Genomic DNA, 24,357 nt, shown 5'->3' on the forward strand with positions numbered 1-24,357 from the left:
CATTACATCAATAGCGAGTCGCAAGCAAGCACGGAAGAGCAATATTTTGTTTAGGGCCTGTGCTTGAGGATTGCTTGCTAATTTGCTTTTCTAAGGCTTTTGTTGGTTTAAGCCCATGTTTCCCAAACTTTTGATACCTGCAGCACAGCCCCTTCCCCTTCCACTGCCAGATTAAAACTCAAAGCAGCTTTACTTTTGCATCCATATCAATCTATATCTATATTGATAAGCAGAGATACGATAGATATGTAATAGTGGTACTTTATTAGTGCTTAAGCCATAGGCCACTTGCATATAAAATAAATGGGTACAGTACAGCAAGAACCAACAGTATAAAATACTGCATAAAATCTCATTTCTACCTAGAATCATTTAGAAACCTACATCTTGAAAATACTAGATAAATCACACGTAACATATATAAAACTAATATATTGATAGGGTGAAGTTTAATACAGATTAAAAAAACATTATGTATTAAAATATATTATGCTTAAATAAGAGCATATATATATACTTCTCAGTCTGCTTCCAGCACAACAGGCAGGTATACTCCTTTGAGGTTGGTGAGAAAGACATAGACCCAGATCTTTGGGTTTAGATTTGGCCCTAACATTTTCAATTAATTATGTTCATTCAATGATGAACTGGAATCAGGACGGGCGAAGGGGAGTGGCAGGACGTGTGTGTGGGCCCTTTCATTAGTCAAGTTGAGTCATTGGGCTCAGGCGGCAAATCGGGAAGGACAGCAGGTTGCATGCCACCTGCCTCTCAAACTGCTGACCAAGGGGCTGTTGTTTCCTCCCACTGGCACTTGCTCCCACCTCTATCTCCTCACTTGCCTACTGGCTGCCAACAAAGAGCTGACTTTGTGTGAAGGCATTCCCTGTGCCTTGTCACTCTGGGCAAGGCTCAATGTGCAAGGTTGCCCAGTGAGTGCCTGCGCCAACGCCACTTGGCCTCAGCTCTGGTGTGGAGACAGCACCTCTCTTTCCCTATTCATCTTCTCCCCATAAACAGGTCTGGATGCCCTCTTGGTATCTGTGGGAACTTTTTGTCAGTTTGCATTTCTTAGTGCAGAAAGTATTGATCTGATATGTAGACATCTTTCCTATTCTAATTAATTCAAGAGGATTCTGGAAGCTTCTCTGTGTGAAAGAAACAGCCAGATGGTTCCTGATGTTTGGATTATTCCTTCAAAGAAGTTGAGTACAGCTGGCTTAAACTGGTTCTCTTATCTCTTTCAGTCAAGGACATGCTGACTATAAAAATAGGATCAGAAGGAGCCTGGGTTTCACTTCCTATCTCTTTTCCTTCTGGTGTGGTGTTCTGTACATAGTATGCTTAGCGTTAAGGTTCAGACTTCTTATAAGTTATTGTAAGTTTAAGTTAGGTCTGCTGCAACTGGATTTCTTAGGGACAGTGCAAATCCTGGATGTATTGGATTTGTGACCATTATGCTCATTTGCCTTCAGCTGGATGAAATACAATTGCCTCTGGTCCAATTTTTGGGAATCCTGAAACGTGTTTAAGTTTTTACTCTGCTAAACTATACATTGGAATCTGATCTGGATCAATATTGAGTAGAATTACATGACACTTTTCTCCCATTTCAGATAGCAGGCACCAGGCAGGTGGTGATGGTGAGTGCATTCTGCTCAGGACAAAGGTTTAGAGCCCCTCTTGCCACAGTCCTGATCAGGCCCTCTTGCGAATGTCCGGATCTGGCTTCCCTACAGTAACTATCCAAAGGTTATGGTGTATCTGAAGAAGTGTGCATGCACACGAAAGCTCATACCAAGAACTAACTTAGTTGGTCTTTAAGGTACTACTGGAAGGAATTTTTTTATTTTGATTATGGCAGACCAACACGGCTACCTATCTGTATCCAAAGGTTATATATGTGACAAATTCTACATCAAGTTTGGACCTGAAAATCACTTCATGGGTGCGCAAATGTATTTGCATAGTTTTCTGGGCCATGGCTGACAATCTTGTGCTTTCCATGCGCACAATTTTATCACTGTTAAGAGCTCCATTGAGCTCCGTTTTTATTTTGCTTGCATTTGACTGTGCTATGACTGTGCTACCTGTGTAAACGCCTGGAAAGGTCAGAAACATAATCCTATGGAAAATACAGATGATTAGGTGTTCTTTATGTGCAGCTACATCTCGCAGCATCAGTACCACTTAATCCAAGCCATTTAAGGCCAAGATCAAATCTCTTTGTCAACATACTTTATTTTGTGAAAACAAAATTAAGGTATCCAATAAAGTTTGCCGTGGCTTTGCTTCAAACCTGAGTGACGTGCTATGGAAAAGTAGTTACTGCTTATAAAAAGAAGTTTACTGCTTGTTTTTGAATTATTAGACTGGCCAGCAGCACTAATGCATTTTTAGGTTACCGGATTTGGGGCTAAAGATTAGGAAACGAGTACGTGTAGAGCCAGCGTTCCCAGCACTGTCTTCCTCCTCCTCATATTTATGGTTCATAGGCCAGACTTTGTGTGTACTGGCCCAGTCCATGGAAGGATGAGCACTTTGGAGTGGCAGTTCCCATGCACAGAGAGCAGGGATCATTTGTCAGCTGCCCTTGCTTGGTATTTAAAGAGGTAGGCTGGCAGGCTTTCTTCTGATTAGATTCTCGGGAATGTTGGACTCCAGTCCATCACTTGGCACCTTCCAAGATCTTTTCTTGTAAGCCAGTCCTGTTTAGAAGTGGTCCTCTTTCTGGAAGACTAGTCAATTTCTACCCTGGGTGGGTGAGTGAATGGGAAGGAAGCTTCCTTTTCCTCCCTTGGAAGTGAATAGACTAAGCAAAGTTCCAAGCCTTGGAGAAACAGGTTGGAGTGATCTACCTTGGAAGGTGATGGACTGTCCTTCGTTGGAGGTTTTTAAACAGAGATTAGATGGCTATCTGCCAGGGATTCTTTAGCTGTAATTCCTACATTGCAGGGGGTTTGTTTGTTTGTTTATTTATTTCACTTTTTGTTTGTTTGTTTGTGTGTGTGTGTGTGTGTGTGTGTGTACGTTTGTGGGACTAGATGGGTTGGTGGCTTGGATGAGAGCCAACAAGTTGAGTTTGAATCTTGGGAAGACTTTGTGGGCAAGCAGTTCTCAGTTCTGGGAATTGGGGAACTCACTGGTTCTGGATAAAGTTGCACTCCTTCTGAAGGAACAGGTGCTTAGTTTGAGGGGTGTTCCTAGATCCACCTCTGTCACTGGAGACTCATGTGATCTCTGTAGTGAGGAGTGCCTATTATCATCTTCAGGTGGTAAACCAACGACTCCTTTCTTGCACAGTGATAGCTTAGCCGCTGTGATTCATACATAGGTAAGATAATGATTGGAATACTGTGATGTGTATTATTATTATTATTATTATTATTATTACAGTGGTACCTTTGTTGTCAAAAGGCTTAGTTGTCAAACAAATCAACTCCCAAATGCTGCAAACCCGGAAGTGAGTGTTCCGGTTTGCAAACGTTTTTTGGAATCCAAACATCCGACAGGGCTTCTGCAGTATCCAATTGAGTGCAGGAAGCTCCTGCAGCCAATCGGAAGCCATGCCTTGGTTTTCTAACCATTCCGGGAGTCAAACGGACTCCCAGAATGGATTACCGGTCAGTGGCGTAGCGTGGGTTGTCAGCACCCGGGGCAAGGCAAGTAATTTGCGCCCTCTAACCCGTGGATTTGCGCCCCCTAACCCTAATCCCCAGATGTTGCGCCCGGTGCGGCCGGCCCCCCCTGCACCCCCCACGCTATGCCACTGTTACCGGTAAGTTTGACAACCAAGGTACCACTGTATTATTAACTGGCCCTTCACTCCAAGGTCCTGGGGTATGTTACTACAATTAAAACACAATGTTAAAAACAGTTTAGAACATCCCACTATCATAGGAAGAAGGTGAGTCCTAAAAATATACTTCCCATGTGACAAAAGCCAAGGTGTGTCTTCAGCATTTGCCTAATGTTGTATAATGAAGATGTCAAGACCCTACTCTATGGGGAGGAAGTTCCACAAGCTCGAGAATGCCCTTTCCTGGGTAACCACCACCCCAAGCTGCTAAGGGTTGTAGAACTACCAAGAGGGCCTCATCTGCAGATCTTAATGCCTAAACGGGTCTGAATGGAAGCTTTCACAGGGCCAACCCACCCATAAGAAAGGGTTAGGCAGCTGCCTTGGGTGTTCCACCACCAGCTTCTGGTAATATCTTGCCAAAACCCATCATAGCGCTCCACAACCCAGCTAAGGGAGGTTGCGGGGGCACAGCGGCATAACACATTACCATTTGCCACAGGCCATGGGATGCGCCACCCCAAGCTTTCAGTTACGAATCACACAGATAATCAAGATCCAGCCTCAGTTGCATGTATGCGTGTGTGTTCAATAGTGTCCACCCACTTTTGATCTCACATGAGACTTTATTTAAAGCAAGCACAGGGAACATTTTCAGCTCCTTTCTGGGCAACCTGCTGAGGAGAGTCTCAAGGGCCAGATAGCGAGGCCTGGAGGGCCACATCTGGCTGCCACTCTTGGGGTTCCCCATCCCTGATTTATTGCTTTTCATTCTCATGGCATGTTGGCAGTTTGGGAATTGGTGCTTTTTATGACGCCACTTGCACGGCACATGGGCATTCATTACTACTTTATACTGTAGTGTAAGCAAAATGACTCTGGAGGCTTGTCGTGTTGCCTTGAGCTCTTACTCGACCCAACTCCTTGAAGTGTGCTGTTTACATCACTTTCACAGATTGGTGTGGAAATGGAGTTTTTCAAGGCCTGGTGCTCATAATTGAATTTAGAAGCCCCAGAAGAGACGAAAACGAAGTTATGAAAGAAGAGAAAAACCGCTTTTATTTTGGACCGATTCTTTCCAGTTGCAAATATATCACTCCTTTGTTCTGTTGACATAATAATTTATTTTGGAATGGGAATCTCTGCTTATTACCACCAGACTAGGAATCTCCCCAGGGTAAACAACCAGTTAAAAGGATTTGCAAAATATGCAACTTTCCTGGGCTGCTGAGTTACTTTTCTTTCTGTCGTGTTTCCAGACCTCAAGAATTTCCCAGTCTGACGAAGACAGAGAAGGCGGCTGGGACGCCTGGGGTGCTTGGAGCGATTGTTCGCGTACTTGCGGAGGAGGAGCATCCTATTCTCTAAGGAGATGCTTAAATGGCAGGTTGGTCTTTCATATTGCACTTTGAAGTCACGAATGATACAAAACAGGAAGGGGGTGGGTGGGGGTTATTCAGAGGCCGAATCTCCCAACACAGGAGATCTGGGGTGGTTACATTAAAATCTGCTCCAGTAAAGGAAAAACTAAATGGATGCAACTATGGTCTTATTCAATAATACAAGGGCTTACTGCAGGAGTGTGGGAACCTTTGACCCTTGAGATATTGCTGTTCTAGAGAGCCAGTGTCTAGTTAAACTATGGAACTTGTTCCCGCGGTATGGTCACCAACTTAAATGGCATTAATAGGAGGACAGGGCTATTGATGGCTACTAGCCACAAAGGCTAGAGGGACGCGGGTGGCGCTGTGGGTTAAACCACAGAGCCTAGGACTTGCTGATCAGAAGGTCGGTGGTTCGAATCCCTGCGACGGGGTGAGCTCCCGTTGCTCGGTCCCTGCTCCTGCCAACCTAGCAGTTCGAAAGCACGTCAAAGTGCAAGTAGATAAATAGGTACCACTCCAGCGGGAAGGTAAACAGCGTTTCCGTGCGCTGCTCTGGTTCGCCAGAAGCGGCTTAGTCATGCAGGCCACATGACCTGGAAGCTGTACGCCAGCTCCCTCGGCCAATAAAGCGAGCTGAGCACCGCAACCCCAGAGTCGGTCACGCCTTGACCTAATGGTCAAGGGTCCCTTTACCTTTTAGCCACAACGGCGATGTTCTTTCTCCGTGGTTGGAGGCAGCAATGCTTCTGAAAACCAGTTGTTGGAAGCTGCAAGAGAGGAGAGTGCTCTTGTGCTTTGGGTGCTTCTTATGCTGGGATGCAGGTGACACTGTGGTCTAAACCACTGAGCCTTTTGGGCTTGCCAGTCAGAAGGTTGGTGGTTCGAATCCCCGCGATGGGGTGAGCTCCCATTGCTTTGTCCCAGCTCCTGCCAACCTAGCAGTTCGAAAGCACGCCACTGCAAGTAGATAAATAGGTACTGCTGTGGCAGGAAGGTAAACAGTGTTTCCATGTGCTCTGGTTTCCATCACGGTGTTCCGTTTGCCAGTAGCGGTTTAGTCCTGCTGGCCACATGACCCACAAAGCTGTCTGTGGACAAATGCAGATTCTCTCGGCTTGAAAACAAGATGAGCGCTGCACCCCATAGTCACCTTTCACTAGACTTAACTGTCCAGGGGTCCTTTACCTTTTACTTTAGCCTTTTCTTTTGGCTTTCCACAGGCATCTAGCTGGCCTTCCCTTATGGCCCTGCCTCCCGTAAGATGAGTATTTGCTCATGAATAACTGGCTTGGTGCGATTTGGAGGGCTCTTGTTGTTAATCCTGTAAATCATTTGTCAAAACTGACTGCTGGTAAACAGTATAATGCTTTATGAATAATATTTCAGAAACGTCTCAGTGAGTTGTGACTTTGCACAGCTGTAAGCCTAACAGGAAAAGCTGTAACTGCTTCATCAGGCAGTCATCCTTACTTAATCATCTTTTCAGTTAAATCTGAGAAGCCGTAACATATATCCAGTATTTTAGAAAATTATTTATGGGAAAGGGTAGCCTTTTAATGTTACTCTACTTGGTCATTCCTTTCAAACTTTGTTTTTTTCCAGGAACTGTGAAGGCAGGAATATTCGATATAAAACCTGCAGCAATAATGTGAGTCTCATCTGTCTTTTTGTTTGACTGCTCTAATTGCCATAAAACAAAGCAGCTGTAAAGCTTCAGACATCCTACTTAGTGTTTTTTAGTTCGTTTGTTTTTCAAAAAGAGTGACAGAGCCTTAAATGTTTATTTTTGCCTAGCAGTGATGAGAAAATTTGCAGGCGCAATTCCTAAACAGTTGTGCAACATGAATGCATTTTTCTTCCTATTTTGCTGCACAGGAAACAAAACTCCTTGCATTTCTGTGACTCTATTCAAATAAAGTCAGCATTTAAGTCCCATTGATTTTGATGAAAGAACGTTAAACACCTAAATGGATCAATGTGGGCTTTAGAAGTGTTTAACTTGGGCTAGATTTTGTCCATATGCCAAAATATGTCAAGATCACCTTCTGTAAAGCCTTCCACTTAACCTCTTACTGCTCAGCAAAAACAAACACAGAAGCTAGCATGTGTTCACATATATTGATCCCCTGAAATATGAGTTATATATGACTTGCTATGTTTAACATAATGACATCATTGGCATCATTTATTTAGTAGCATCGATGACCCTTAACGGAGCAACTCAAGCAAAAAAACAAGCAAACAAAAAACCAGTTTCCTGCCCCAAGAATCATACAATCTGTGTTTCCGGAGTGGAAGAAAGTTACTCACGGGGCTCTAGACAAGTGTTTGCAGGGTCTGGAAGATTGGCAGTGGTAAGGATATTTCAGGGGGAATGTGCTTTGCAGGTGTCATGAGTCCCTAAACTCCTGAAGCTACTGAAACCAGGAGCCGGGTCTGGAGAAATGCCAAAGAGATGATACAGGTGGTAGGAGGATCCAGAGACCCCTTCACTCCTCTTTGGTAGCAGTTCCAGCATGAATGATCTATCTAGTAAAATCCGGCTCAGAGTCTCTAGTGCCTCCCCAAGGAAACCAGTGCAACAGAAGCTGTGGAAAACACAGCCCAAGTTCTAGCTCCTCCTGAGATGCCTAGACAGGGAGCTGTGATCTGCATTTCTCAGACACCACATAGCATATGGAAGCCCTCAGAATAGTTTAGAGATAATGACCCGTTTGTCAGCAGGGGCATGTAGCTGAAGGTCAGGGTAGCCTACCATTGGATTTTGCAATCCTCATTATATTCCTGTTTAATTTTGGCTTTTTGTTGTACGTAGTTTGTTGGATTGTTACCTCTCCTCCTTTACAAAGGGTGTGTGTGTGTGTGTGTGTGTGATACTAGATGTAGAAACACCAGGGACGCTAGACAGTGTTGTGCAAGGAGAAGCAGTGAAAAACATAAAGCTCACTTTGCGCTTCATTCCAACCTGGTGCCTGGGCTCTGTGTTAACTCCACAGTTGTGCACCCTTTGCTACTCGTTGTTGAGCAAAGCTGTCATTCTTATGATGCAACAATAGCGTTCTTTGGTCCAAGATCTGGAAACGATCTGTGCGCCTTTGCAAATGCAGTTTGTAAAATAAACTGCCGGCGGTTTTCTTCTTGTCCAGAGCTAAACTGTCTGGTGGTGGCTCTGTGGATCGTCTCCCACATCTTCCCCCAGAATTTCGTTGCTTTTGTATAAGGTTCTGCTTTGTTTTCTAGTTGGTAAAGTGCTCTACTGATGCACATTGTTGTGGACTCTCCTTCTGGAGCCAAACGTGCAAAGAGCCAGAGAGTCAGAATATAGGAGACTAAAGCCAAGAATTAATCCAAAGTCAGAATCAGGAATGTGTGCTGGATTGGAGCCTGGGGCTGGGGGGGTGGGGAAGGATTGCGCCACAGCTAGGATAGGACTGCAAGCCAAGAGAACAAGTCTAAGCAAGATAGGAAACAAGACATAATACCAGGTACAGGAATTAAAGCATTAGGGTGGTGTCAGGAGTCATGGAAAGTTCCACAAGGTAAAGCCAGGAGGAGGTGGAGGAGGAAGTGCAGGTTCAACAATAAAAAGTAGCTGCTTAGTAGCAGCCTGTGGCACTTCCTTGAGGTGCTTCCCCCCTGAAGCAGTGCTTGTACATTGCCTTTTCACACACCCCAAGGATCGTCAGTGGATCACTGTTCCAAACTGGAGCTGCTCCAGGGGATAAAACAGAGGGTGGGCATGCAGAACCCTCCCTCCCCATATGAAATATACTCGGAGTCCTGTAGTGATTTCATGCTCTTTATTGCAGCTTGTAAAACAGTGATTGAATTGCCCCCCAAACCTCAGGCTTTTATATACATTATTTACACAATGAGTCCCGTCTGATTGGCTGATTCTGCTTCCCTCCTGGAGCCTGATTGGTCTTTTCCTGCAGGCCAATCAGTTGTTGCATTCTAGGATCCTACCAGCCTAATAGGCTGATCAACTTCCTCCTGGAGCCTGATTGGTCTTTTCCTGCCCGCCAATCAGTTGTTGCATTCTAGGATCCTACTTGCCTATTGTTCTAGGATCCAAGTTTAGTACATAACACCATACCATTACTGCTTTAAGATATACTATCAATCAAGTGCCGGGTTGAGGCACCTGTGACCCTCCCAGGTCTCTTTGGATTGCAGTTCCCATCATCCCCACGCATTGGCCATGCTGGCTGGGGCTGGCAGGGACAACCAGAGGTCTGCCACGGCTGATCTAATGCAAAAAATGCTAGGAGTCTTGAACGAGGGAGCTTGGTGGCCATTTTCAGACCCTAATACCGTGGGGTGCCAAACTGGTCCATGGCCATCTGAGCTTCATTCAGCTGGTCCATGACATACCCCTATTAAATATGCATAATTAAAAAATATGTATAGAATGATAAGAGTTGTAGAGTTGGAAGGGACCCAGAGGATTATCTAGTCCAAAGCCCTGCAATGCTGGAACATGCAACTGTCTCATACGGGAATTGAACCTGCAACCTTGGCATTCTTAGCCCCATGCTCTAACCAACTGAACTGTTTATTTCTTCTTCTTCTTTTTTCTTACATTGTATTATGTGGAATGAAAATTGTAATGCATCAAAATACAAAACAAAATTTGAAAACAGGACTAAAAATACAATTAGACATCGTGCAGCATTCAGCAGAGCGCATGAGCCACAGCAGGTAGAAAAATCATGGAAGTGATCTGCCAAGATCGTCAACGGGTCCCTGGAGAAAAGGGTTTGGGAACCACTGTGCTAAGAAGCCCACCAGAAGAGGGAGCTGTTGCCTGCTGCCCTTGGGCGCCACCACTACGGATGGCCAGACAGAGGTACTGCAGCTGACTCGGCAGCTGTCAGTTAACCTAAAGGGCCAATGAGCTGCCTGACTTCTCACTGCCTGCTTTTGCTTCACCTCTCCAGTCCAACAAGCCAGTCCTGTCAGACTGCAGGAGAAGGGCCTGTACAATTTAATACTTCTCTATACCGGCGCTGTGGGTTAAACCACAGAACCTAGGACTTGCTGATCAGAAGGTCGGCGGTTTGAATCCCCGCGACAGGGTGAGCTCCCGTTGCTCGGTCCCTGCTCCTGCCAACCTAGCAGTTTGAAAGCACATCAAAGTGCAAGTAGATAAATAGGTACCGCTCGGGCAGGAAGGCAAACGGTGTTTCTGTGCACTGCTCTGGCCACATGACCCAGAAGCTGTACTCCGGCTCCCTCGGCCAATAAAACGAGATGAGCGCCGCAACCCCAGAGTCAGCCAGGACTGGACCTAACGGTCAGGGGTCCCTTTACCCTTTACTTTATACCAAAATAAATAAATCATTGAACACAGAAATTCACCTTCCCTTAAAATCCTTTCCCCCTGACATCTGGGTTTATCCCCCACATGGCAGCCCTTTTTAAAATAAAATAAAAATAAAAATGGAAGATTTGATCATATAAGCCACAGCTCTGTGGTAGAGCATCTGTTTTGCATGCAGAAGGACCCATGTTCAATCTCCAGCATCTCCAATTGGGCTGGGGAAGAATCCTTGCCTGAAATCCTGGACAGTAGCTGCCAGTCAGTGCAGACAATACTGAACTAAATGGACTTAAAGGTCTGATTTGGTGTAAGGTCAAGCTTCATATGTTGTTCGGTGCTTTATACAGAAAAATTCTCCAAGCAACTTAAGTTAAATGCAGATGACTAGTTTTTAAAAAAACAATTTTAAAATAATAATTAAAAAATGTACAGTACAGTGGTACCTTGGTTCTCAAACGCCTTGGTACTCAAACAACTTGGAACCCAAACACCACAAACCTGGAAGTAAGTGTTCTGGTTAGTGAACTTTTTTCAGAAGCCTAATGTGCTCCGTTTTGAGTGCCACTCTTCTGTTTTGAGTGTTACGCTGAGGTCTGTCTGTTTTTGCTATTTATTTTACGTTTTTGTTTTTATGGCTTTTTTGTTTTGTTTTTGTGACTGTGTGGAACCCAGTTCAGCTACTGATTGATTGATCGTGTGACTGCAGTACATTGCTTATTGCTTTCATTTTATGGATCAGTGGTCTCGTTAGATAGTAAAATTCATGTTAAGTTGCTATTTTAGGGGTTGCTTTTAAAAGCCTGGAATGGATTAATCCATTTTGCATTACTTTCAGTGGGAACACACGCCTTGGTTTTGGAAGGCTTTGGTTTTGGAACGGACTTCCGGAACGGATTAAGTTTAAGAACCAAGGTACCACTGTATCTAAAATGCACGTCCTATAACACGATGAGAAGGACAAGCCCTTCCTTACTCCACTAAAAGATCACCGTAGAGGCCTGATAATGATTGCCCCATAAGCATCTCCCGGGGAGAGCACTGCACAGAAAGGAATGGGGAATACAGGGGTTTCTCAGCCAAGTTGCTTTCCTGATCAAGGCTGCTTCTCCCCCACCCCAGCTGTGTGCTCCACAAGGGGGAAAATAACGGGATTATTTTTTGTCTGGAAAACAGCACCAGAGCAAAAGGGTTAAATGCCCCCTTCCCTGCTGTTGCTGCGCCCCAGTCAAATTAACTGCCCTCTGCAGCAGCATTATTCAATTCCCCCATTCCATCCATCCTTAGTCAACATCTCTCCTAGATTCTGGAATTAACACCAGACAGTGAATATACACTTTTAAAATATTTTGGCGGTCCAGTTTTATGATGCTGTTTTATTGCTTCTGTGCATTAGCTGCCTTGACATTATTATTATTATTATTATTGTTGTTGTTGTTGTTGTTGTTGTTGTTGTTGTTGTTTTAAAAAACAGGCTTTAAATAAATAACAATGAGAACTAGAAACTTGCTTTTAAAAAGGTATGAAGGTGGTTAGGACATTGAAATCTCCAGACCATGTTACATCCAGTGACTTTTCTGCAGCTCCATGGGAATCATGGCACAAACTCAGTGCTTGCTTATAAATATAGCGTGTGTTTCCTGGACTCGGTGGTGGAGTACCGTTCTGAAATATGACTGTTACACCCTCCAGTGGGAGGTTCTGCTTAGTGGATGTATTGAATCATTTTAATCTCTCATAAAACTAGCCAGCTCCTCGCCCACTTTTGTAAAAGCTGGCTGGTGCCAAATGGCTTCTCCACCAAGACAGCACACAAGTCTTGTAAAAAAAGACGTTGAGTCGCTACAGTCTCCCCTCCTCCTTTTCCCTTGGATGGGTTTTGGAAGGCTTGAGCCACATAATGGAGCAAACTGCTGGCATCTACCAGTGGAACAAACACTTGGGTGAGTCAAGTCCGGTAGATGAAAAAAAAACTCCGATATCGGATACAATTCCTAATTGCTCCCTCTTTTTGCAAATAAGACCCACCTGTCTTGTTCCATTTCGTCCTGCTTTGCCATCTGTGCATTACATTTAATTCTGAGTTGTCTGATACACTCTCAGGCCAAGATCATGGGCAATACACAAAATTCACATATGTCTGGCATATGAGTAAATATATATATATGGAATTCTTTCATGACAATGGAACTATGCCATGCCCCAAGGAACCCATATTTCCTACAAGACAGGGTGTATGTGCAGTTTGCTCCAGCCTTTGATAATAATAATAATAATAATAATAATAATAATAATAATAATAATAATAATAATATATTTATTTATACCCTGCTCTCCCCAGCCAAGACTGGGCTCAGGGCAGCTAACACTAAATATAAATACTTTAACAACATTAAAAAAACAAAAACAAAACAAACAACAACAACAACAGTTGATTAAAAAGTTAGAATATAGTTTAAAATACAGCTTAAATTGCAGCCTTGCTTTAATGGTAGCCTATAGATCAAAGCCATAAGGGGAGAAAACGTCAAATATTCACTGGGGCCAACTATCCATGCTGGTCCTACATGGGCCAGCAAAAAGAGCCGAGCGAAAATTTATATACAGATCCCATATAAGGGGTTCCATCCAAAAAAATAAATATAAACGGGGGTGGGGGTTAGACCGAGTTCAGCCCAAAGGCCAGGTGGAACAGCTCCATCTTGCAGGCCCTGCGGAAAGATGTCAAATCCCGCAGAGCCCTGATCTCCTGCGGTAGGGCGTTCCACCAGGCTGGGGCCAGAGCTGAAAAGGCCCTGGCCCTGGTTGAGGCCAATCTAACCTCCTTGGGGCTCGGGACTTCCAAAGTGTTGTTATTTAAAACCAGTATAACCAGGTTCTGGGGAATTGCTAGGGAAGGACCTGAGTGGAGACCATCAGATACTGACGTCAACAATAAGATCCAGCTCATCACATGAACACACACACACACACACACACACACACACAGAGAGAGAGAGAGAGAGAGAGAGAGACTTTTTTTCTGAATCGTGCCATTGGCCCATCTAACTCAGTATTGTCTAAATTAACTGGCAGCATCTCTTCAGTGTTTCAGACAGGACTTCCTCACTCCCACCTGGAGATGTCGGGTATTGAATCCAGAACCTTCCACATGAAAAGCAGGTGCTACACTCCCTCTCCAGCAGCCAGCAAAGGGTCACCAGGGATAGCATTGCGAGTGGCCAGCCCAGTGGGTGCCCACTTGGTTTCCACCCCAGGGCCAGGGAGGGGTTCCAAAATTTCAAAAAGCATTTTTGCAGGGGAAAAAACCCAAGTGCGCTTGGTATTGCATCTAGAAAGTCTGGCATGCTCCTTTTTCAAAAGCAGGAGAGCAGACCTGCCTCCCCCCCCAATAGTGGAGTATAGAAAAAAACAGAATAAATTAATGAGACTGTTCTGCATACATATTTTTGTAAGAAACCAGACTACAGACTTAAGGCCTTAAATAGTCAAGGAATTCTTTGTTATTTGCAATGCACCCCCACCTACACCCCAGCTCAGAAATGTATTGTTATGTACTGAGTTGAATAGGATCCAAAATGCAGCAGTCTGATTGGTCCTAGAACAATAGGATTCAGAATGCAGCAGTCTGATTGGTCCTAGAACAATGCAGCAGCATGATTGGTCCGCAGGAGCCACCCAATCCAGCTCCAGGTGGAAGTGAATCCACAACGTGATTGGCCTACTGGAGAATCCTGGAATTAGCCAATCACGTGGGGCCCATTGTGTAAATAATGTATATAAAGCAGACATCCTGGGGGAACTTCCATTCCTCCTCACCACTATGAGCTAAATAAAGAGCATGAAATCCACTCTTGACTCCAAGTATATTTCATGTATTATCTTCTTTGCAGTGGGTCAGGTTCTGATTTCTAGATTAGGGCCTAGTTGAGGTAGGGGGTTATATGTTTTGTTCTTTATTTGGAATATGGCACACTGTTCACTTTATGTGGCTGTTCTGTACACCTTTTGCTATACTAAAGCAGGGATGACGTTGAAAACTGGAGTATTTCTGGTTGATGCCACTTTTGCATGCATTCGCGCGCAAGTCCGGACCATCTTTTTTCCACATTGAGCTGTGATTATTTGACACTGTCACATTTTATTTTTTTAAGTGTATACTTTTTAAAATATACCTTGCATGTGTGTGTTTATAGTATATGAAGTGCATATATATATATAGAGAGAGAGAGAATATGAAGTGCCCCCTGGACTCCATCAATGTTGGTGAAACTGGGAAGCTATTTCTCAAAGCCTGCACTGCATTTTTTGCAGCCCCTGATGCCTCCTGAACCAGCCTCATTCTTCCATCCTAAGAGAGAGTTGTAAACTGCTACATTCGACTCAAAGAACAGCCCATTAATTTTAGCTGGCCTACCCATGGGTGGAATTAACAGTGGACACAACTCAGAATTCCTTCTGTCCTGTTTGATTCCTTCTTATTTTCCCCCTTGCTTTTTAAATTGGTTCCCCACCCTCTTTTTAGGCATAACAATTCAAAGTGGCAGTGTGTTTCCGCTTCTTCCCAGTCTTCTCCCTTTGGCCACTCATCCTTGTCCCACCACCACTTCCCAGGCTCTGAACTTTCTTGCCTTTGTAGTTCCCCACCTTGCCAACTAAGGTCCGTATAGTTAAACCTATGGTTTTCCCAGTAGTGATGTATGGAAGTGAGAGCTGGACCATAAAGAAGGCTGATAGCCGAAGAATTGATGCTTTTGAATTATGGTGCTGGAGGAGACTCTTGAGAGTCCCATGGACTGCAAGAAGATCAAACATGTCCATTCTTAAGGAAATCAGCCCTGAGTGCTCACTGGAAGGACAGATCCTGAAGCTGAGGCTCCAATACTTTGGCCACCTCATGAGAAGAGAAGACTCCCTGGAAAAGACCCTGATGTTGGGAAAGATGGAGGGCACAAGGAGAAGGGGACGACAGAGAACGAGATGGTTGGACAGTGTTCTCGAAGCTACCAGCATGAGTTTGACTAAACTGCGGGAGGCAGTGGAAGACAGAACTGCCTGGTGTGCTCTAGTCCATGGGGTCACGAAGAGTTGGACATGACTAAACGACTAAACAAAAGTTCCCCACCTGGTTCCTCGCACCATTCCTCTGTGTCCAAACAGTCCATGACAACGCATTAGTAATTTGCCCCTTAGGAATCAGTGGAAATTGTCAACTCGTCAAGCAATCCCTGCTGGGGGATTGTGGTCCCTTGGCAAAAAAATGTTTGCCCACCCCCACTGTCAACTATTCCTAGTAACATTTTGCAAATAAGGAATTTGGTATCAGCTTTGATCGGAATTTGCCGAAGTTAAAGAATTGTGTGAGAAATGCGGTAGTATATAACATTGCAGAATTGATTTGTCTGCAAAGACTGCTTCACTCCTTGATCCATTACACCCCTAAAATCCACCTAGAGAATACAAATGTCGTTTTTATTAAAACAACAAGAATCATTTTACCATGAAATTGATTTCATCTGGATTTGTAAGTGTATAAATAGTGAAGATCAGAAGAGTCAAGTGGAATAAGTAGGTCTCAGAATAATATTAATGATATTTCAATCATAAAATGGATTTGCGGTTACCAACGAAGGCGTTTTCTGGGATTATTAACCACTGCTGTTCACCTGCTTGCTTTTAAAACAAAAATATATGTATGCCTTAAGATGTTTTTATGGGTATCTCGGCAAAACGAACTACATAAGTTATTCTTTTATATAGTGCCCAATGAGATTTTTCAATCTTTCTTAAGCCCTGTGTTTTATATTTCCATTTCTATATATACAGCTACATTCTAATGCTATGATGTGCAGAATATGGAACTGTTTAAGATAATCCTTATGGGTCCTATTCATAGGGAAAAAAACACACTTATTTAGGCCATTTCCGCATAAATCTTACGTCCTTCTATGCCAAGAAGCCGGCTGTGCATTTGCCAACACGACTTGGCCGTCATTTAGCAAAAATAATAATAAATACGTTAAAACAAAACAAAACATTGTATTAATCCATATTTTCTGCATAAACTCATACCTTGCCCTTGTGTCTTTTCAATCCCAAGCACTCATTGCATTAATTGAATACTAACAGTTGAATAAATCCTAGTTTTGCTATATGGTAATGCAGGGGCCTCTAAGTTTTTCAGGTGCTGGACCTGCCTTTATGCCTCTGAATACCAATTGATGGGAATTGCAGCTGGCCAGAGTGCTGTTGTACTCATGTCCAGCATGTAGGCATCTGGTCAGCCAATGGGAGAACAGGATGCTGCACTAGGTGGACTCTTGGCCTGATCCAGCAGGACTTTTGCATTCTTTAACCCCAACCTGCAACCTGGGACTGACCTTAAATTAGCAGCCCAATATGAGGAAATTTTATTTAATCAATGACTCATGTGCATTTTGGACGCGAGTGGTGCTGTGGGTTACATGACAGAGCCTAGGACTTGCCGATCAGAAGGTTGGCGGCTCGAATCCCCACAACGGGGTGAGCTCCCGTTGCTCGGTCCCTGTTCCTGCCAACCTAGCAGTTTGAAAGCACACCAGTGCAAGTAGATAAATAGGTACCACTCTGGCGGGAAGGTAAACGGCGTTTCCGTGCGCTGCTCTGGTTTGCCAGAAGCGGCTTAGTCATGCTGGCCACATGACCCGGAAGCTGTACACCAGCTCCCTCAGCCAATAAAGCGAGATGAGTGCCGCAACCCCAGAGTCGGTCACGACCTGACCTAATGGTCAGGGGTCGCTTTACCTTTACCATGTGCATTTTAGTCAGTCCTATAGATTTGCTTTGCAGAAAGTTTCAGTTGGGTAAACTGAGTATCTCCAAAGCAAGATCTGCATTGTCTTTACATGATGCCAAACGTGTAGCAGAAACAGATATAAGAAGACAGCGATTTCTGTTCTGATGTGTACTTGTCACAATCTGGTCTGCTTAAATTCTGTTGCAGGTCAGTTTCTACAGAATGCTATATTGCTCATTTAATGCTATTTAAATTACATAAGTTACATAATGTATGCAACCATTTATGTAACCTATACAACCCACATTCATTTCAATTTAAAGGATACGTCAAAACAGTGTAAAAACAATTATTGTGCATCGTTTGCAGACTTAAAAGCATAAACAATGCAGGGGCAGAGCCTTTCTCTGACAACCCACTTGTACTTCCCCCTGGATCTATATCCTGACCTTATTGTTCATTGCTCTGCACTCGCTGGTTCCGACATCTTTTGAGGCACCTAGGTCACCTGCCCTCATCCAACTTGGGCTTTAACCTGGGTCATCTAGCTTCTATTCCCTGATCTCTGCCCCTCTCCTCCCCTCAATCTACTCATAGTGCCATGCTAGACCTGACATAAAACGAAGACACATTTTATAACGTCAAGGGAAATAATGGGATTTTTTTTTACTTGGTCAGGCTTGCAAGCTTTATAAATATAAAAGAAAGAAGGCATCAATGTGAATTATTTATACAGAAGTGGAGTTTATTTGTTCACTATTGTAATGACCAAGTAGAAGATGCAATTCAGCAACATGCAGTGTTAAGAGTAATTTGAGTAAAATAAGTCTATTAGCATATCCCCCCCTCCTTGTCTTATTTCTCATGTCACTCCCTCTTGATTTATGGAGAATCTGAAAAGGCTAATTAAATGACTTAAGTCCCACAATATTATCTTGTTACAGATTATGCTTGGATAAACTATATATATTTATGTTAATTGCTTTATTGCATGCAACTTCTATAAAATACTAGATATGGGAATTATGGTATATTGTTAGCTAACCTAAGTGACAAACAAATAAATAATGGCAAAAAAGTTGAAGGGATTGTTCATAAGCAATACATGTTGGTGGTATTTGAAGTCGTTTCTATCCTTCCCTTGCTATATGTCAGGCATCGGCAAACTCAGCTCTCCAGATGTTTTGGGACTACAACTCCCATCATCCCTAGCTAACAGGACCAGTGGTCAGGGATGATGGGAGTTGTAGTCCCAAAACATCTGGAGGGCCGGAGTTTGCCTATGCCTACAGTCTTATATACATTCTACTGAAAAGTAAGTCTCGCTGAGCTCAGTAAAAGTTGCTTCTGAGTAGACCTGCCTGGGAGTTCTCTGTCAGTCAGGGAAAGAATAATATACACTCCAACCTTATAGATGCCTGCTCAACTGTAAGTCCAGTTTGGTTCAATGAGGCTTGCTTGCAGGTAAACAGGAGAGTAGAAATGCAGCTTTAGTTGTGGAATGAGACATTTGATTTGGAGGAAAATGTTGTTCTCCTTTTCTTTCCAGGACTGCCCTTCAGATGCTGGTGATTTTCGAGCTCAGCAGTGTTCAGCCTACAATGACGTCAAGTACCAAGGACAGTTTTATGAATGGATCCCGGTCTATGATGATTCCGGTTCTCCATGTGCCCTCAAGTGCCAAGCTTTGGGGAAACCCTTGGTGGTAGAGCTTGCCCCCAAAGTTCTGGATGGTACTCGTTGCAATGCCAAATCTCTGGATATGTGCATCAGTGGCATATGCCAGGTAGGACGGCACTTACCTACTTGATTACTTGTTTATTTAATACTCTGCAGTACAATACCCATCTTTTGAAGATCCTGCCACAACAGATAATTAGCGGCCAAAGGCCTGCTGTGACAAATAATTATCTGCCTTCTGACAAAAGGAAGGCATTTTAATAGGGTGAATACGCAGGTGAACAGCCCATTGTGGTCAACTTTGGCCAGGGATAGGGGAGAAATTTGATTCAGTTCACAGATAAAGGCCAGATTAATTAACCCACCCTTTGCGAAACATGCAAACTGACACACAGCCATCCTTTGGAATCTGCACTTTTCTGAGTTTTGCAGTGCAGTTTCTCCCGCCAAGTAATGTGTACAGAAACACGTGTTCTCATGTAACATGCTTGTGTAAATGCAGGTATTAGTGAAAACAGCATGCAAAGATACATTACAGTGGACGCTAGGGTTACGAACGCGATCCGTGCGGGATGCACATTTGCAACCCACAGCGGTGCGTCTGCACACGCACGGGTTGCGATTCGGCGCTTTTGCGCATGCGCAAAGCGTGATTTAGCACTTTTGTGCATGCGTGACCACCAAAACCCAGAAGTAACCCGTTCTGGTACTTCCGGGTTTCGGTGGTCTGTAACCCAAAAAAACGCAACCTGAAGCGTCTGTAACCTGAGGTATGACTGTATATTTGAGGGAAATTGTATATTAGATGAAATTGCATACAAAAATGTGAATATTGTCACTAATATGCTGGTATACCCAACTGTACTGGTAGAACCTTTGACTGCTGGACCAAACAGTATCTCACTGCATGTTGCTGCAATCCAGAGGCTTCAGCTATCGGCCGCTGGATCAAGCCCCCAACTGCAGCATCAGCAAATGACTGCAGGGAGCTGGATATGGTGACTACCTGCCGCAGGTAGGCTTCAGGTATAGCTGCCTACTGGTGTCACCAGGCCCTTGCACACTCAAACTGCAGTATTTTGTAGAATGCAATTCTCTCCTTAAAGCAGGGCATTTATTTCTGTTTGGATGGCTGTGCAGTTTGCAATGTGGACTGTTCGGTTTTTTGTGTGTGACATGTTTTCTCCCCTGCACTAATTTGTGAACCTTTGGAAGTGTTCGATAGTTTAAAAATTGTGTGTGGTGCTGGGTGCTCCAGGGAACACCTCAAACCTGACAGTAATAGAGCAGTAGCGACTTGGCTGCAAGTATTTCTAAAAGCAGTTGTTGTGATTACCTTATGTTCCTATGGAGTAAGCTTCTTCTCTTGCATGTTAAAATTAGCAGTTCCAGGAAACAGGTGTTTTAAGCATCAAGGGAACGGGATCTAGAGATATTCTGGGATTCTATGAAAGTTTTGTTCTTTGGTGTATGGCGGGGACAAGTCTAGCTCTCCAGGGAAAAAATGTGGGATTTGTGGTCCAACTCAGTATGGCAATTCTCACATTCTTATGAGGAATCTTTTTTTTTACTTGGGGGCCAGAGTGGCAATTTTAAAGCGAGCAGTCGCCACTCCAATATCTCATCCTGTCTCTTCCCCATGGCCATCCCTTGTTCCACTCACATAGATAGGCTATTGCTATTAAACACATGTTATTGTTCTCTTGTTTTAGTCAAAATGCATAAAACTCAAGCTCTTAGGTCAATAAACAGGACTCAGCTTTTTATTCCGTGTTTCAAGATTAGGACAGGGAAGAAAAATACTCCACTGGGTTTTATCCAGTGCTAGTCCTACTCAGAGGAGACCCATTGAAGTTATTGGATGTGACTAACAGGTTCATTAACTTCTACGGCTCTACTCTGAGAATAACTTAGTTGGATATAATCCATTGAGCTTGGGTACCATTTGCCTCCTTTGTCCTCACCATCCATGTGGAATGCTCTCTCCAGAGAAGCTTGCCTGGTGCCTTCATTACACATCTTTAGGTGCTGGGCAAAAGCATTCCTCTTCTCTTGAGATTTTTACTAGTTAGACAATCTGTGGCCTTCTGAACTGTGGGGAAGGGGGTATTATTTTTATTAGTTATTATTGTATGCATCTATGTATGTTGTAAAATGCCCTATGATCCTTGGATGAAAGGTGGTTTAGAAAATAAATAGCTACCGTAGATTCCGGCGTATTAGGTGACTGGGCGACCCCCCAAATTGGCAGCTTCGCTGGGCAGCGGCAGTGGGCTCCCCGCCGGGAGGAAGCTGCCTGGCGAAGCTGCCCAGCGAGGCTAAGCCGGCTTCGCTGAGCAGCTTCCTCCCACCGCGGAGTGGAGCCCTCCGCCCACTGCCGCTGCTCAGCAAACCCATACCCGGTGTATAAGATGACCCCCGACTTTTTAGAGGATTTGCCGGGGTTAAAAAGTCATCTTATATGCCAGAATCTACGGTAGACATCCTGGAAGAAAAGACATTGCTTAAGAACACAAGAAGAGCCCTGCTGGATGAAGGCAATTGCCAATCTAGACCAGCATCTTGTTCTTGCGGTGGCCAACCAGATGCTTATGAGTCGCTTGTAAGCAGGACCCAAGTACATGAGCATCCTCCTCTACTGTGGTTTACAGCAACTGGCGTTCGGAAAAATATTGTCCTCCATGTTGTCCTCTATGGATCATGTCTTTCTACTACATCATTCTATTTATCCATCCAGTCCAGCATTGGCTGCTGAGAATTCCCAGGGGCTCAAGCACAGGCCTTTCTTACTACCTTCTTCTGCTATATGTTCCTTTCAATCAGAGATTCTAGAGATTGAACCTGGAACCTTCTGTTTGCAATGCATATTGTCACTCTGAGCAGCAGCTTGGACAAGGAGGGGCCGACCAGTTCTGTCAGACAAGCAGCACTGGAGACACAGGAGATTGAGATCAATTCAGGACACAGCATCATGCCCAGTCCTGAGTAGGAGACCAGCAGATTGAGGGCCTTGAGCCAGAAACCCCTGAATCAGGACAACTGTGCCCTTGGAGTCTGCATGCCCCAAGGAACTGGCTCTCTTCACAACACTGACTCCCATCCCAATGTCAGGCCATCAGGGTAGGCCATGGGCCTAGAGCAGGCACCCCCAACCTTTGACCCTACAGATGTTTTGGACTACAATTCCCATCATCCCTGACCACTGGTCCTGTTAGCTAGGGATCATGGGAGTTGTAGGCCAAAACATCTGGAGGGCCGCAGGTTGGGGATGCCTGGCCTAGAGGGAATTGGCTAAGAGGAGCAGGAGTACTAGGTTCCAGCCAAAACCCTGCCCCTTTAAGGCTATCCACTTTTCAAAGAAAGGGCAGGGCTTGGAAGGGGTGATCTGGCCAGGAAGTATCAAAGGCTTCAGTCCAGAGCCTTACACTTTGCTGGAGTAAGTTGCTCACTAGGAGCTTTCCATGGTGCTGAAATAATAGGCTTGCCTTGTTGATGCATGCCCTGTGGGCTTTTGCCAAGGTAAATACAGGACACACACTGTTGAAGCCACCTAAATCCTACCCACAGTAGACCCATTTAAATTAACGATCCCAAATTAGTCACGTCCATTAATTTCAGTGAGTCTACTCTTGAGTAGGACTAGCATTTGCCATAACCCACGTGCTGTACCATTGAACTACAGTCTGAACCTTGTTTCCCCACATTGATTCCTAATTCAATCGGCAATGACAATCCATGTGATTTTATTTATGGGATCTGCATACGATTACCATATAAAATTGTGACACCACCCAAAAACTCACCGCTAATGGTGGTAGGATAAAGAGCCTCACGACAGGTAGGGAATTATTATCATCAGGGCAAACCAGCAAAACTGTGAAAGATCTGAATATGTTGGTTAAATAGGAAACACCATTTTATTCAGATTTAGATACATGAAGAAAAGCAATAAATCCAGCTAAACAAGATCAGTGGGTTACTGGATATGCAGATTTGACTATGTGGTGCCAGCAATGAATCAATCTTGAAATACAAAATGTTTTATTCTCCATGCATATAGATGCAGAATTTGAGGCGTGAGGGAAGAAAGCCACATTCCAAGTCTGCCAACCTTGATGGTGCCCCATTAGCCAAAGGGACTTTCTCCTCTCCCTCTTGGTTTTTATACGGGAATGAATTTACGTAGGATGTGTATGGTTTTGCAATTAGTCTCCTCTCCACAAAGTAGCTACTGCTTTATTAAATGCAGGAACGTGCACAACTCAAAAAACACTTGACATGGTTGATGTGTAGAGTAGGTGTGCACTCAGGGAAAAAGTGAGACATTTGGCAAAAGCCTAGCGTTGGGATTACGACAACCTTACTATGTGTTGCACAGGGTTTTATGTGATTTTAATGTGTTCTTCACTCATACCTACCAATCATTCTGGCACGCAGTAGTTCAGCCACTTCTTTTAAAAGCCAGCAGGTCGCACCTAAGGAGAAAGCACCCTCCCTTCTTGCCATTTCCCCTTCTGTCATTTTTAGAATAGGAAAAACAATGTCTCTACTGGCATTTGGCAAATGCAGATTCCTTTATGTTTGCTTCTATATTTATAGCATCTTTCTTAAGTGTAGGAGGGCGCAGCATTCTGTGTTGTGCGGAGAAGCACTTACATTTAGTCTCTACTATTTTGACTTTAGAGTGGCAGCCAGCTGGGCAAAGGACATGCGGCGAACTGCAGAACAGAGTGTGCTGGGCACTGGAATTCTTAGAGAGCTCCATTACACCTTCAGTGACTAGTAGGAGGTTTCTCTCCTAAGGAGCCAAGAGTTCTATTTACTGAAAAGAATTTACTTGACCTGTTCATTAGTTTGGGGAATATTTGCTAGAAGTTGGGGAAGCATTCAAGACAGAGAACACATCCCATTAAAACATGTTAAACACATCTCAAAAGCTTTACTGAAATCAAGATACAGTTGTACCTTGAAAGTCAAACGGAATCCGTTCCGGAAGTCCGTTCGACTTCCAAAACGTTTGGATACCAAGGCCGTGGCTTCTGATTGGCTGCAGGAAGCTCCTGCAGCCAATCAGAAGCCGCAGTAGCACCATCATATGTTCGGCTTCTATAGAATGTTCGCAAACTGGAACACTCACTTCTGGGTTTACAGTGTTCAGGAGTCAAAACGTTCAAGTCACAAGGCGTTCATCAACCAAGGTATGACTACATCCACAGCATTCCCCTGATCCGCCAAGTTTTTAACTCTATCAAAAAAACGGAATGAGATTTGTCTGTCATGAGGTTTTTTGTTTTTGCTTTACAGAAACCCATGCTGGGTCTTAATAATCACAAGTATCCTTTTCTAAGTGCTCACACTTGATTGCCTGTTCTAGAACCTTTCCTGGTATCGACGTCAA

At 44.0% G+C, this 24,357-nt stretch overlaps 1 protein-coding gene across 2 annotated transcripts in view; it reads left to right on the forward strand.

Annotated features, from left to right (window-relative positions):
- The window catches only part of ADAMTSL3 (ADAMTS like 3), a 278,004-nt gene that overhangs the window by 85,012 nt on the left and 168,635 nt on the right, over positions 1-24,357 (forward strand). For both annotated transcript variants that reach the window (XM_081171011.1, XM_081171012.1), the window contains exons 3-5: positions 5,059-5,186; positions 6,787-6,832; positions 18,829-19,065. In XM_081171011.1, coding sequence (XP_081027137.1) covers positions 5,059-5,186; positions 6,787-6,832; positions 18,829-19,065 — 411 coding nt within the window. The remainder of the gene's footprint in view (positions 1-5,058; positions 5,187-6,786; positions 6,833-18,828; positions 19,066-24,357) is intronic.

This window comes from Podarcis bocagei (genome assembly GCF_964188305.1).
Source record: "Podarcis bocagei genome assembly, chromosome: 14".
Classification (NCBI taxonomy): Eukaryota; Metazoa; Chordata; class Lepidosauria; order Squamata; family Lacertidae; genus Podarcis; species Podarcis bocagei.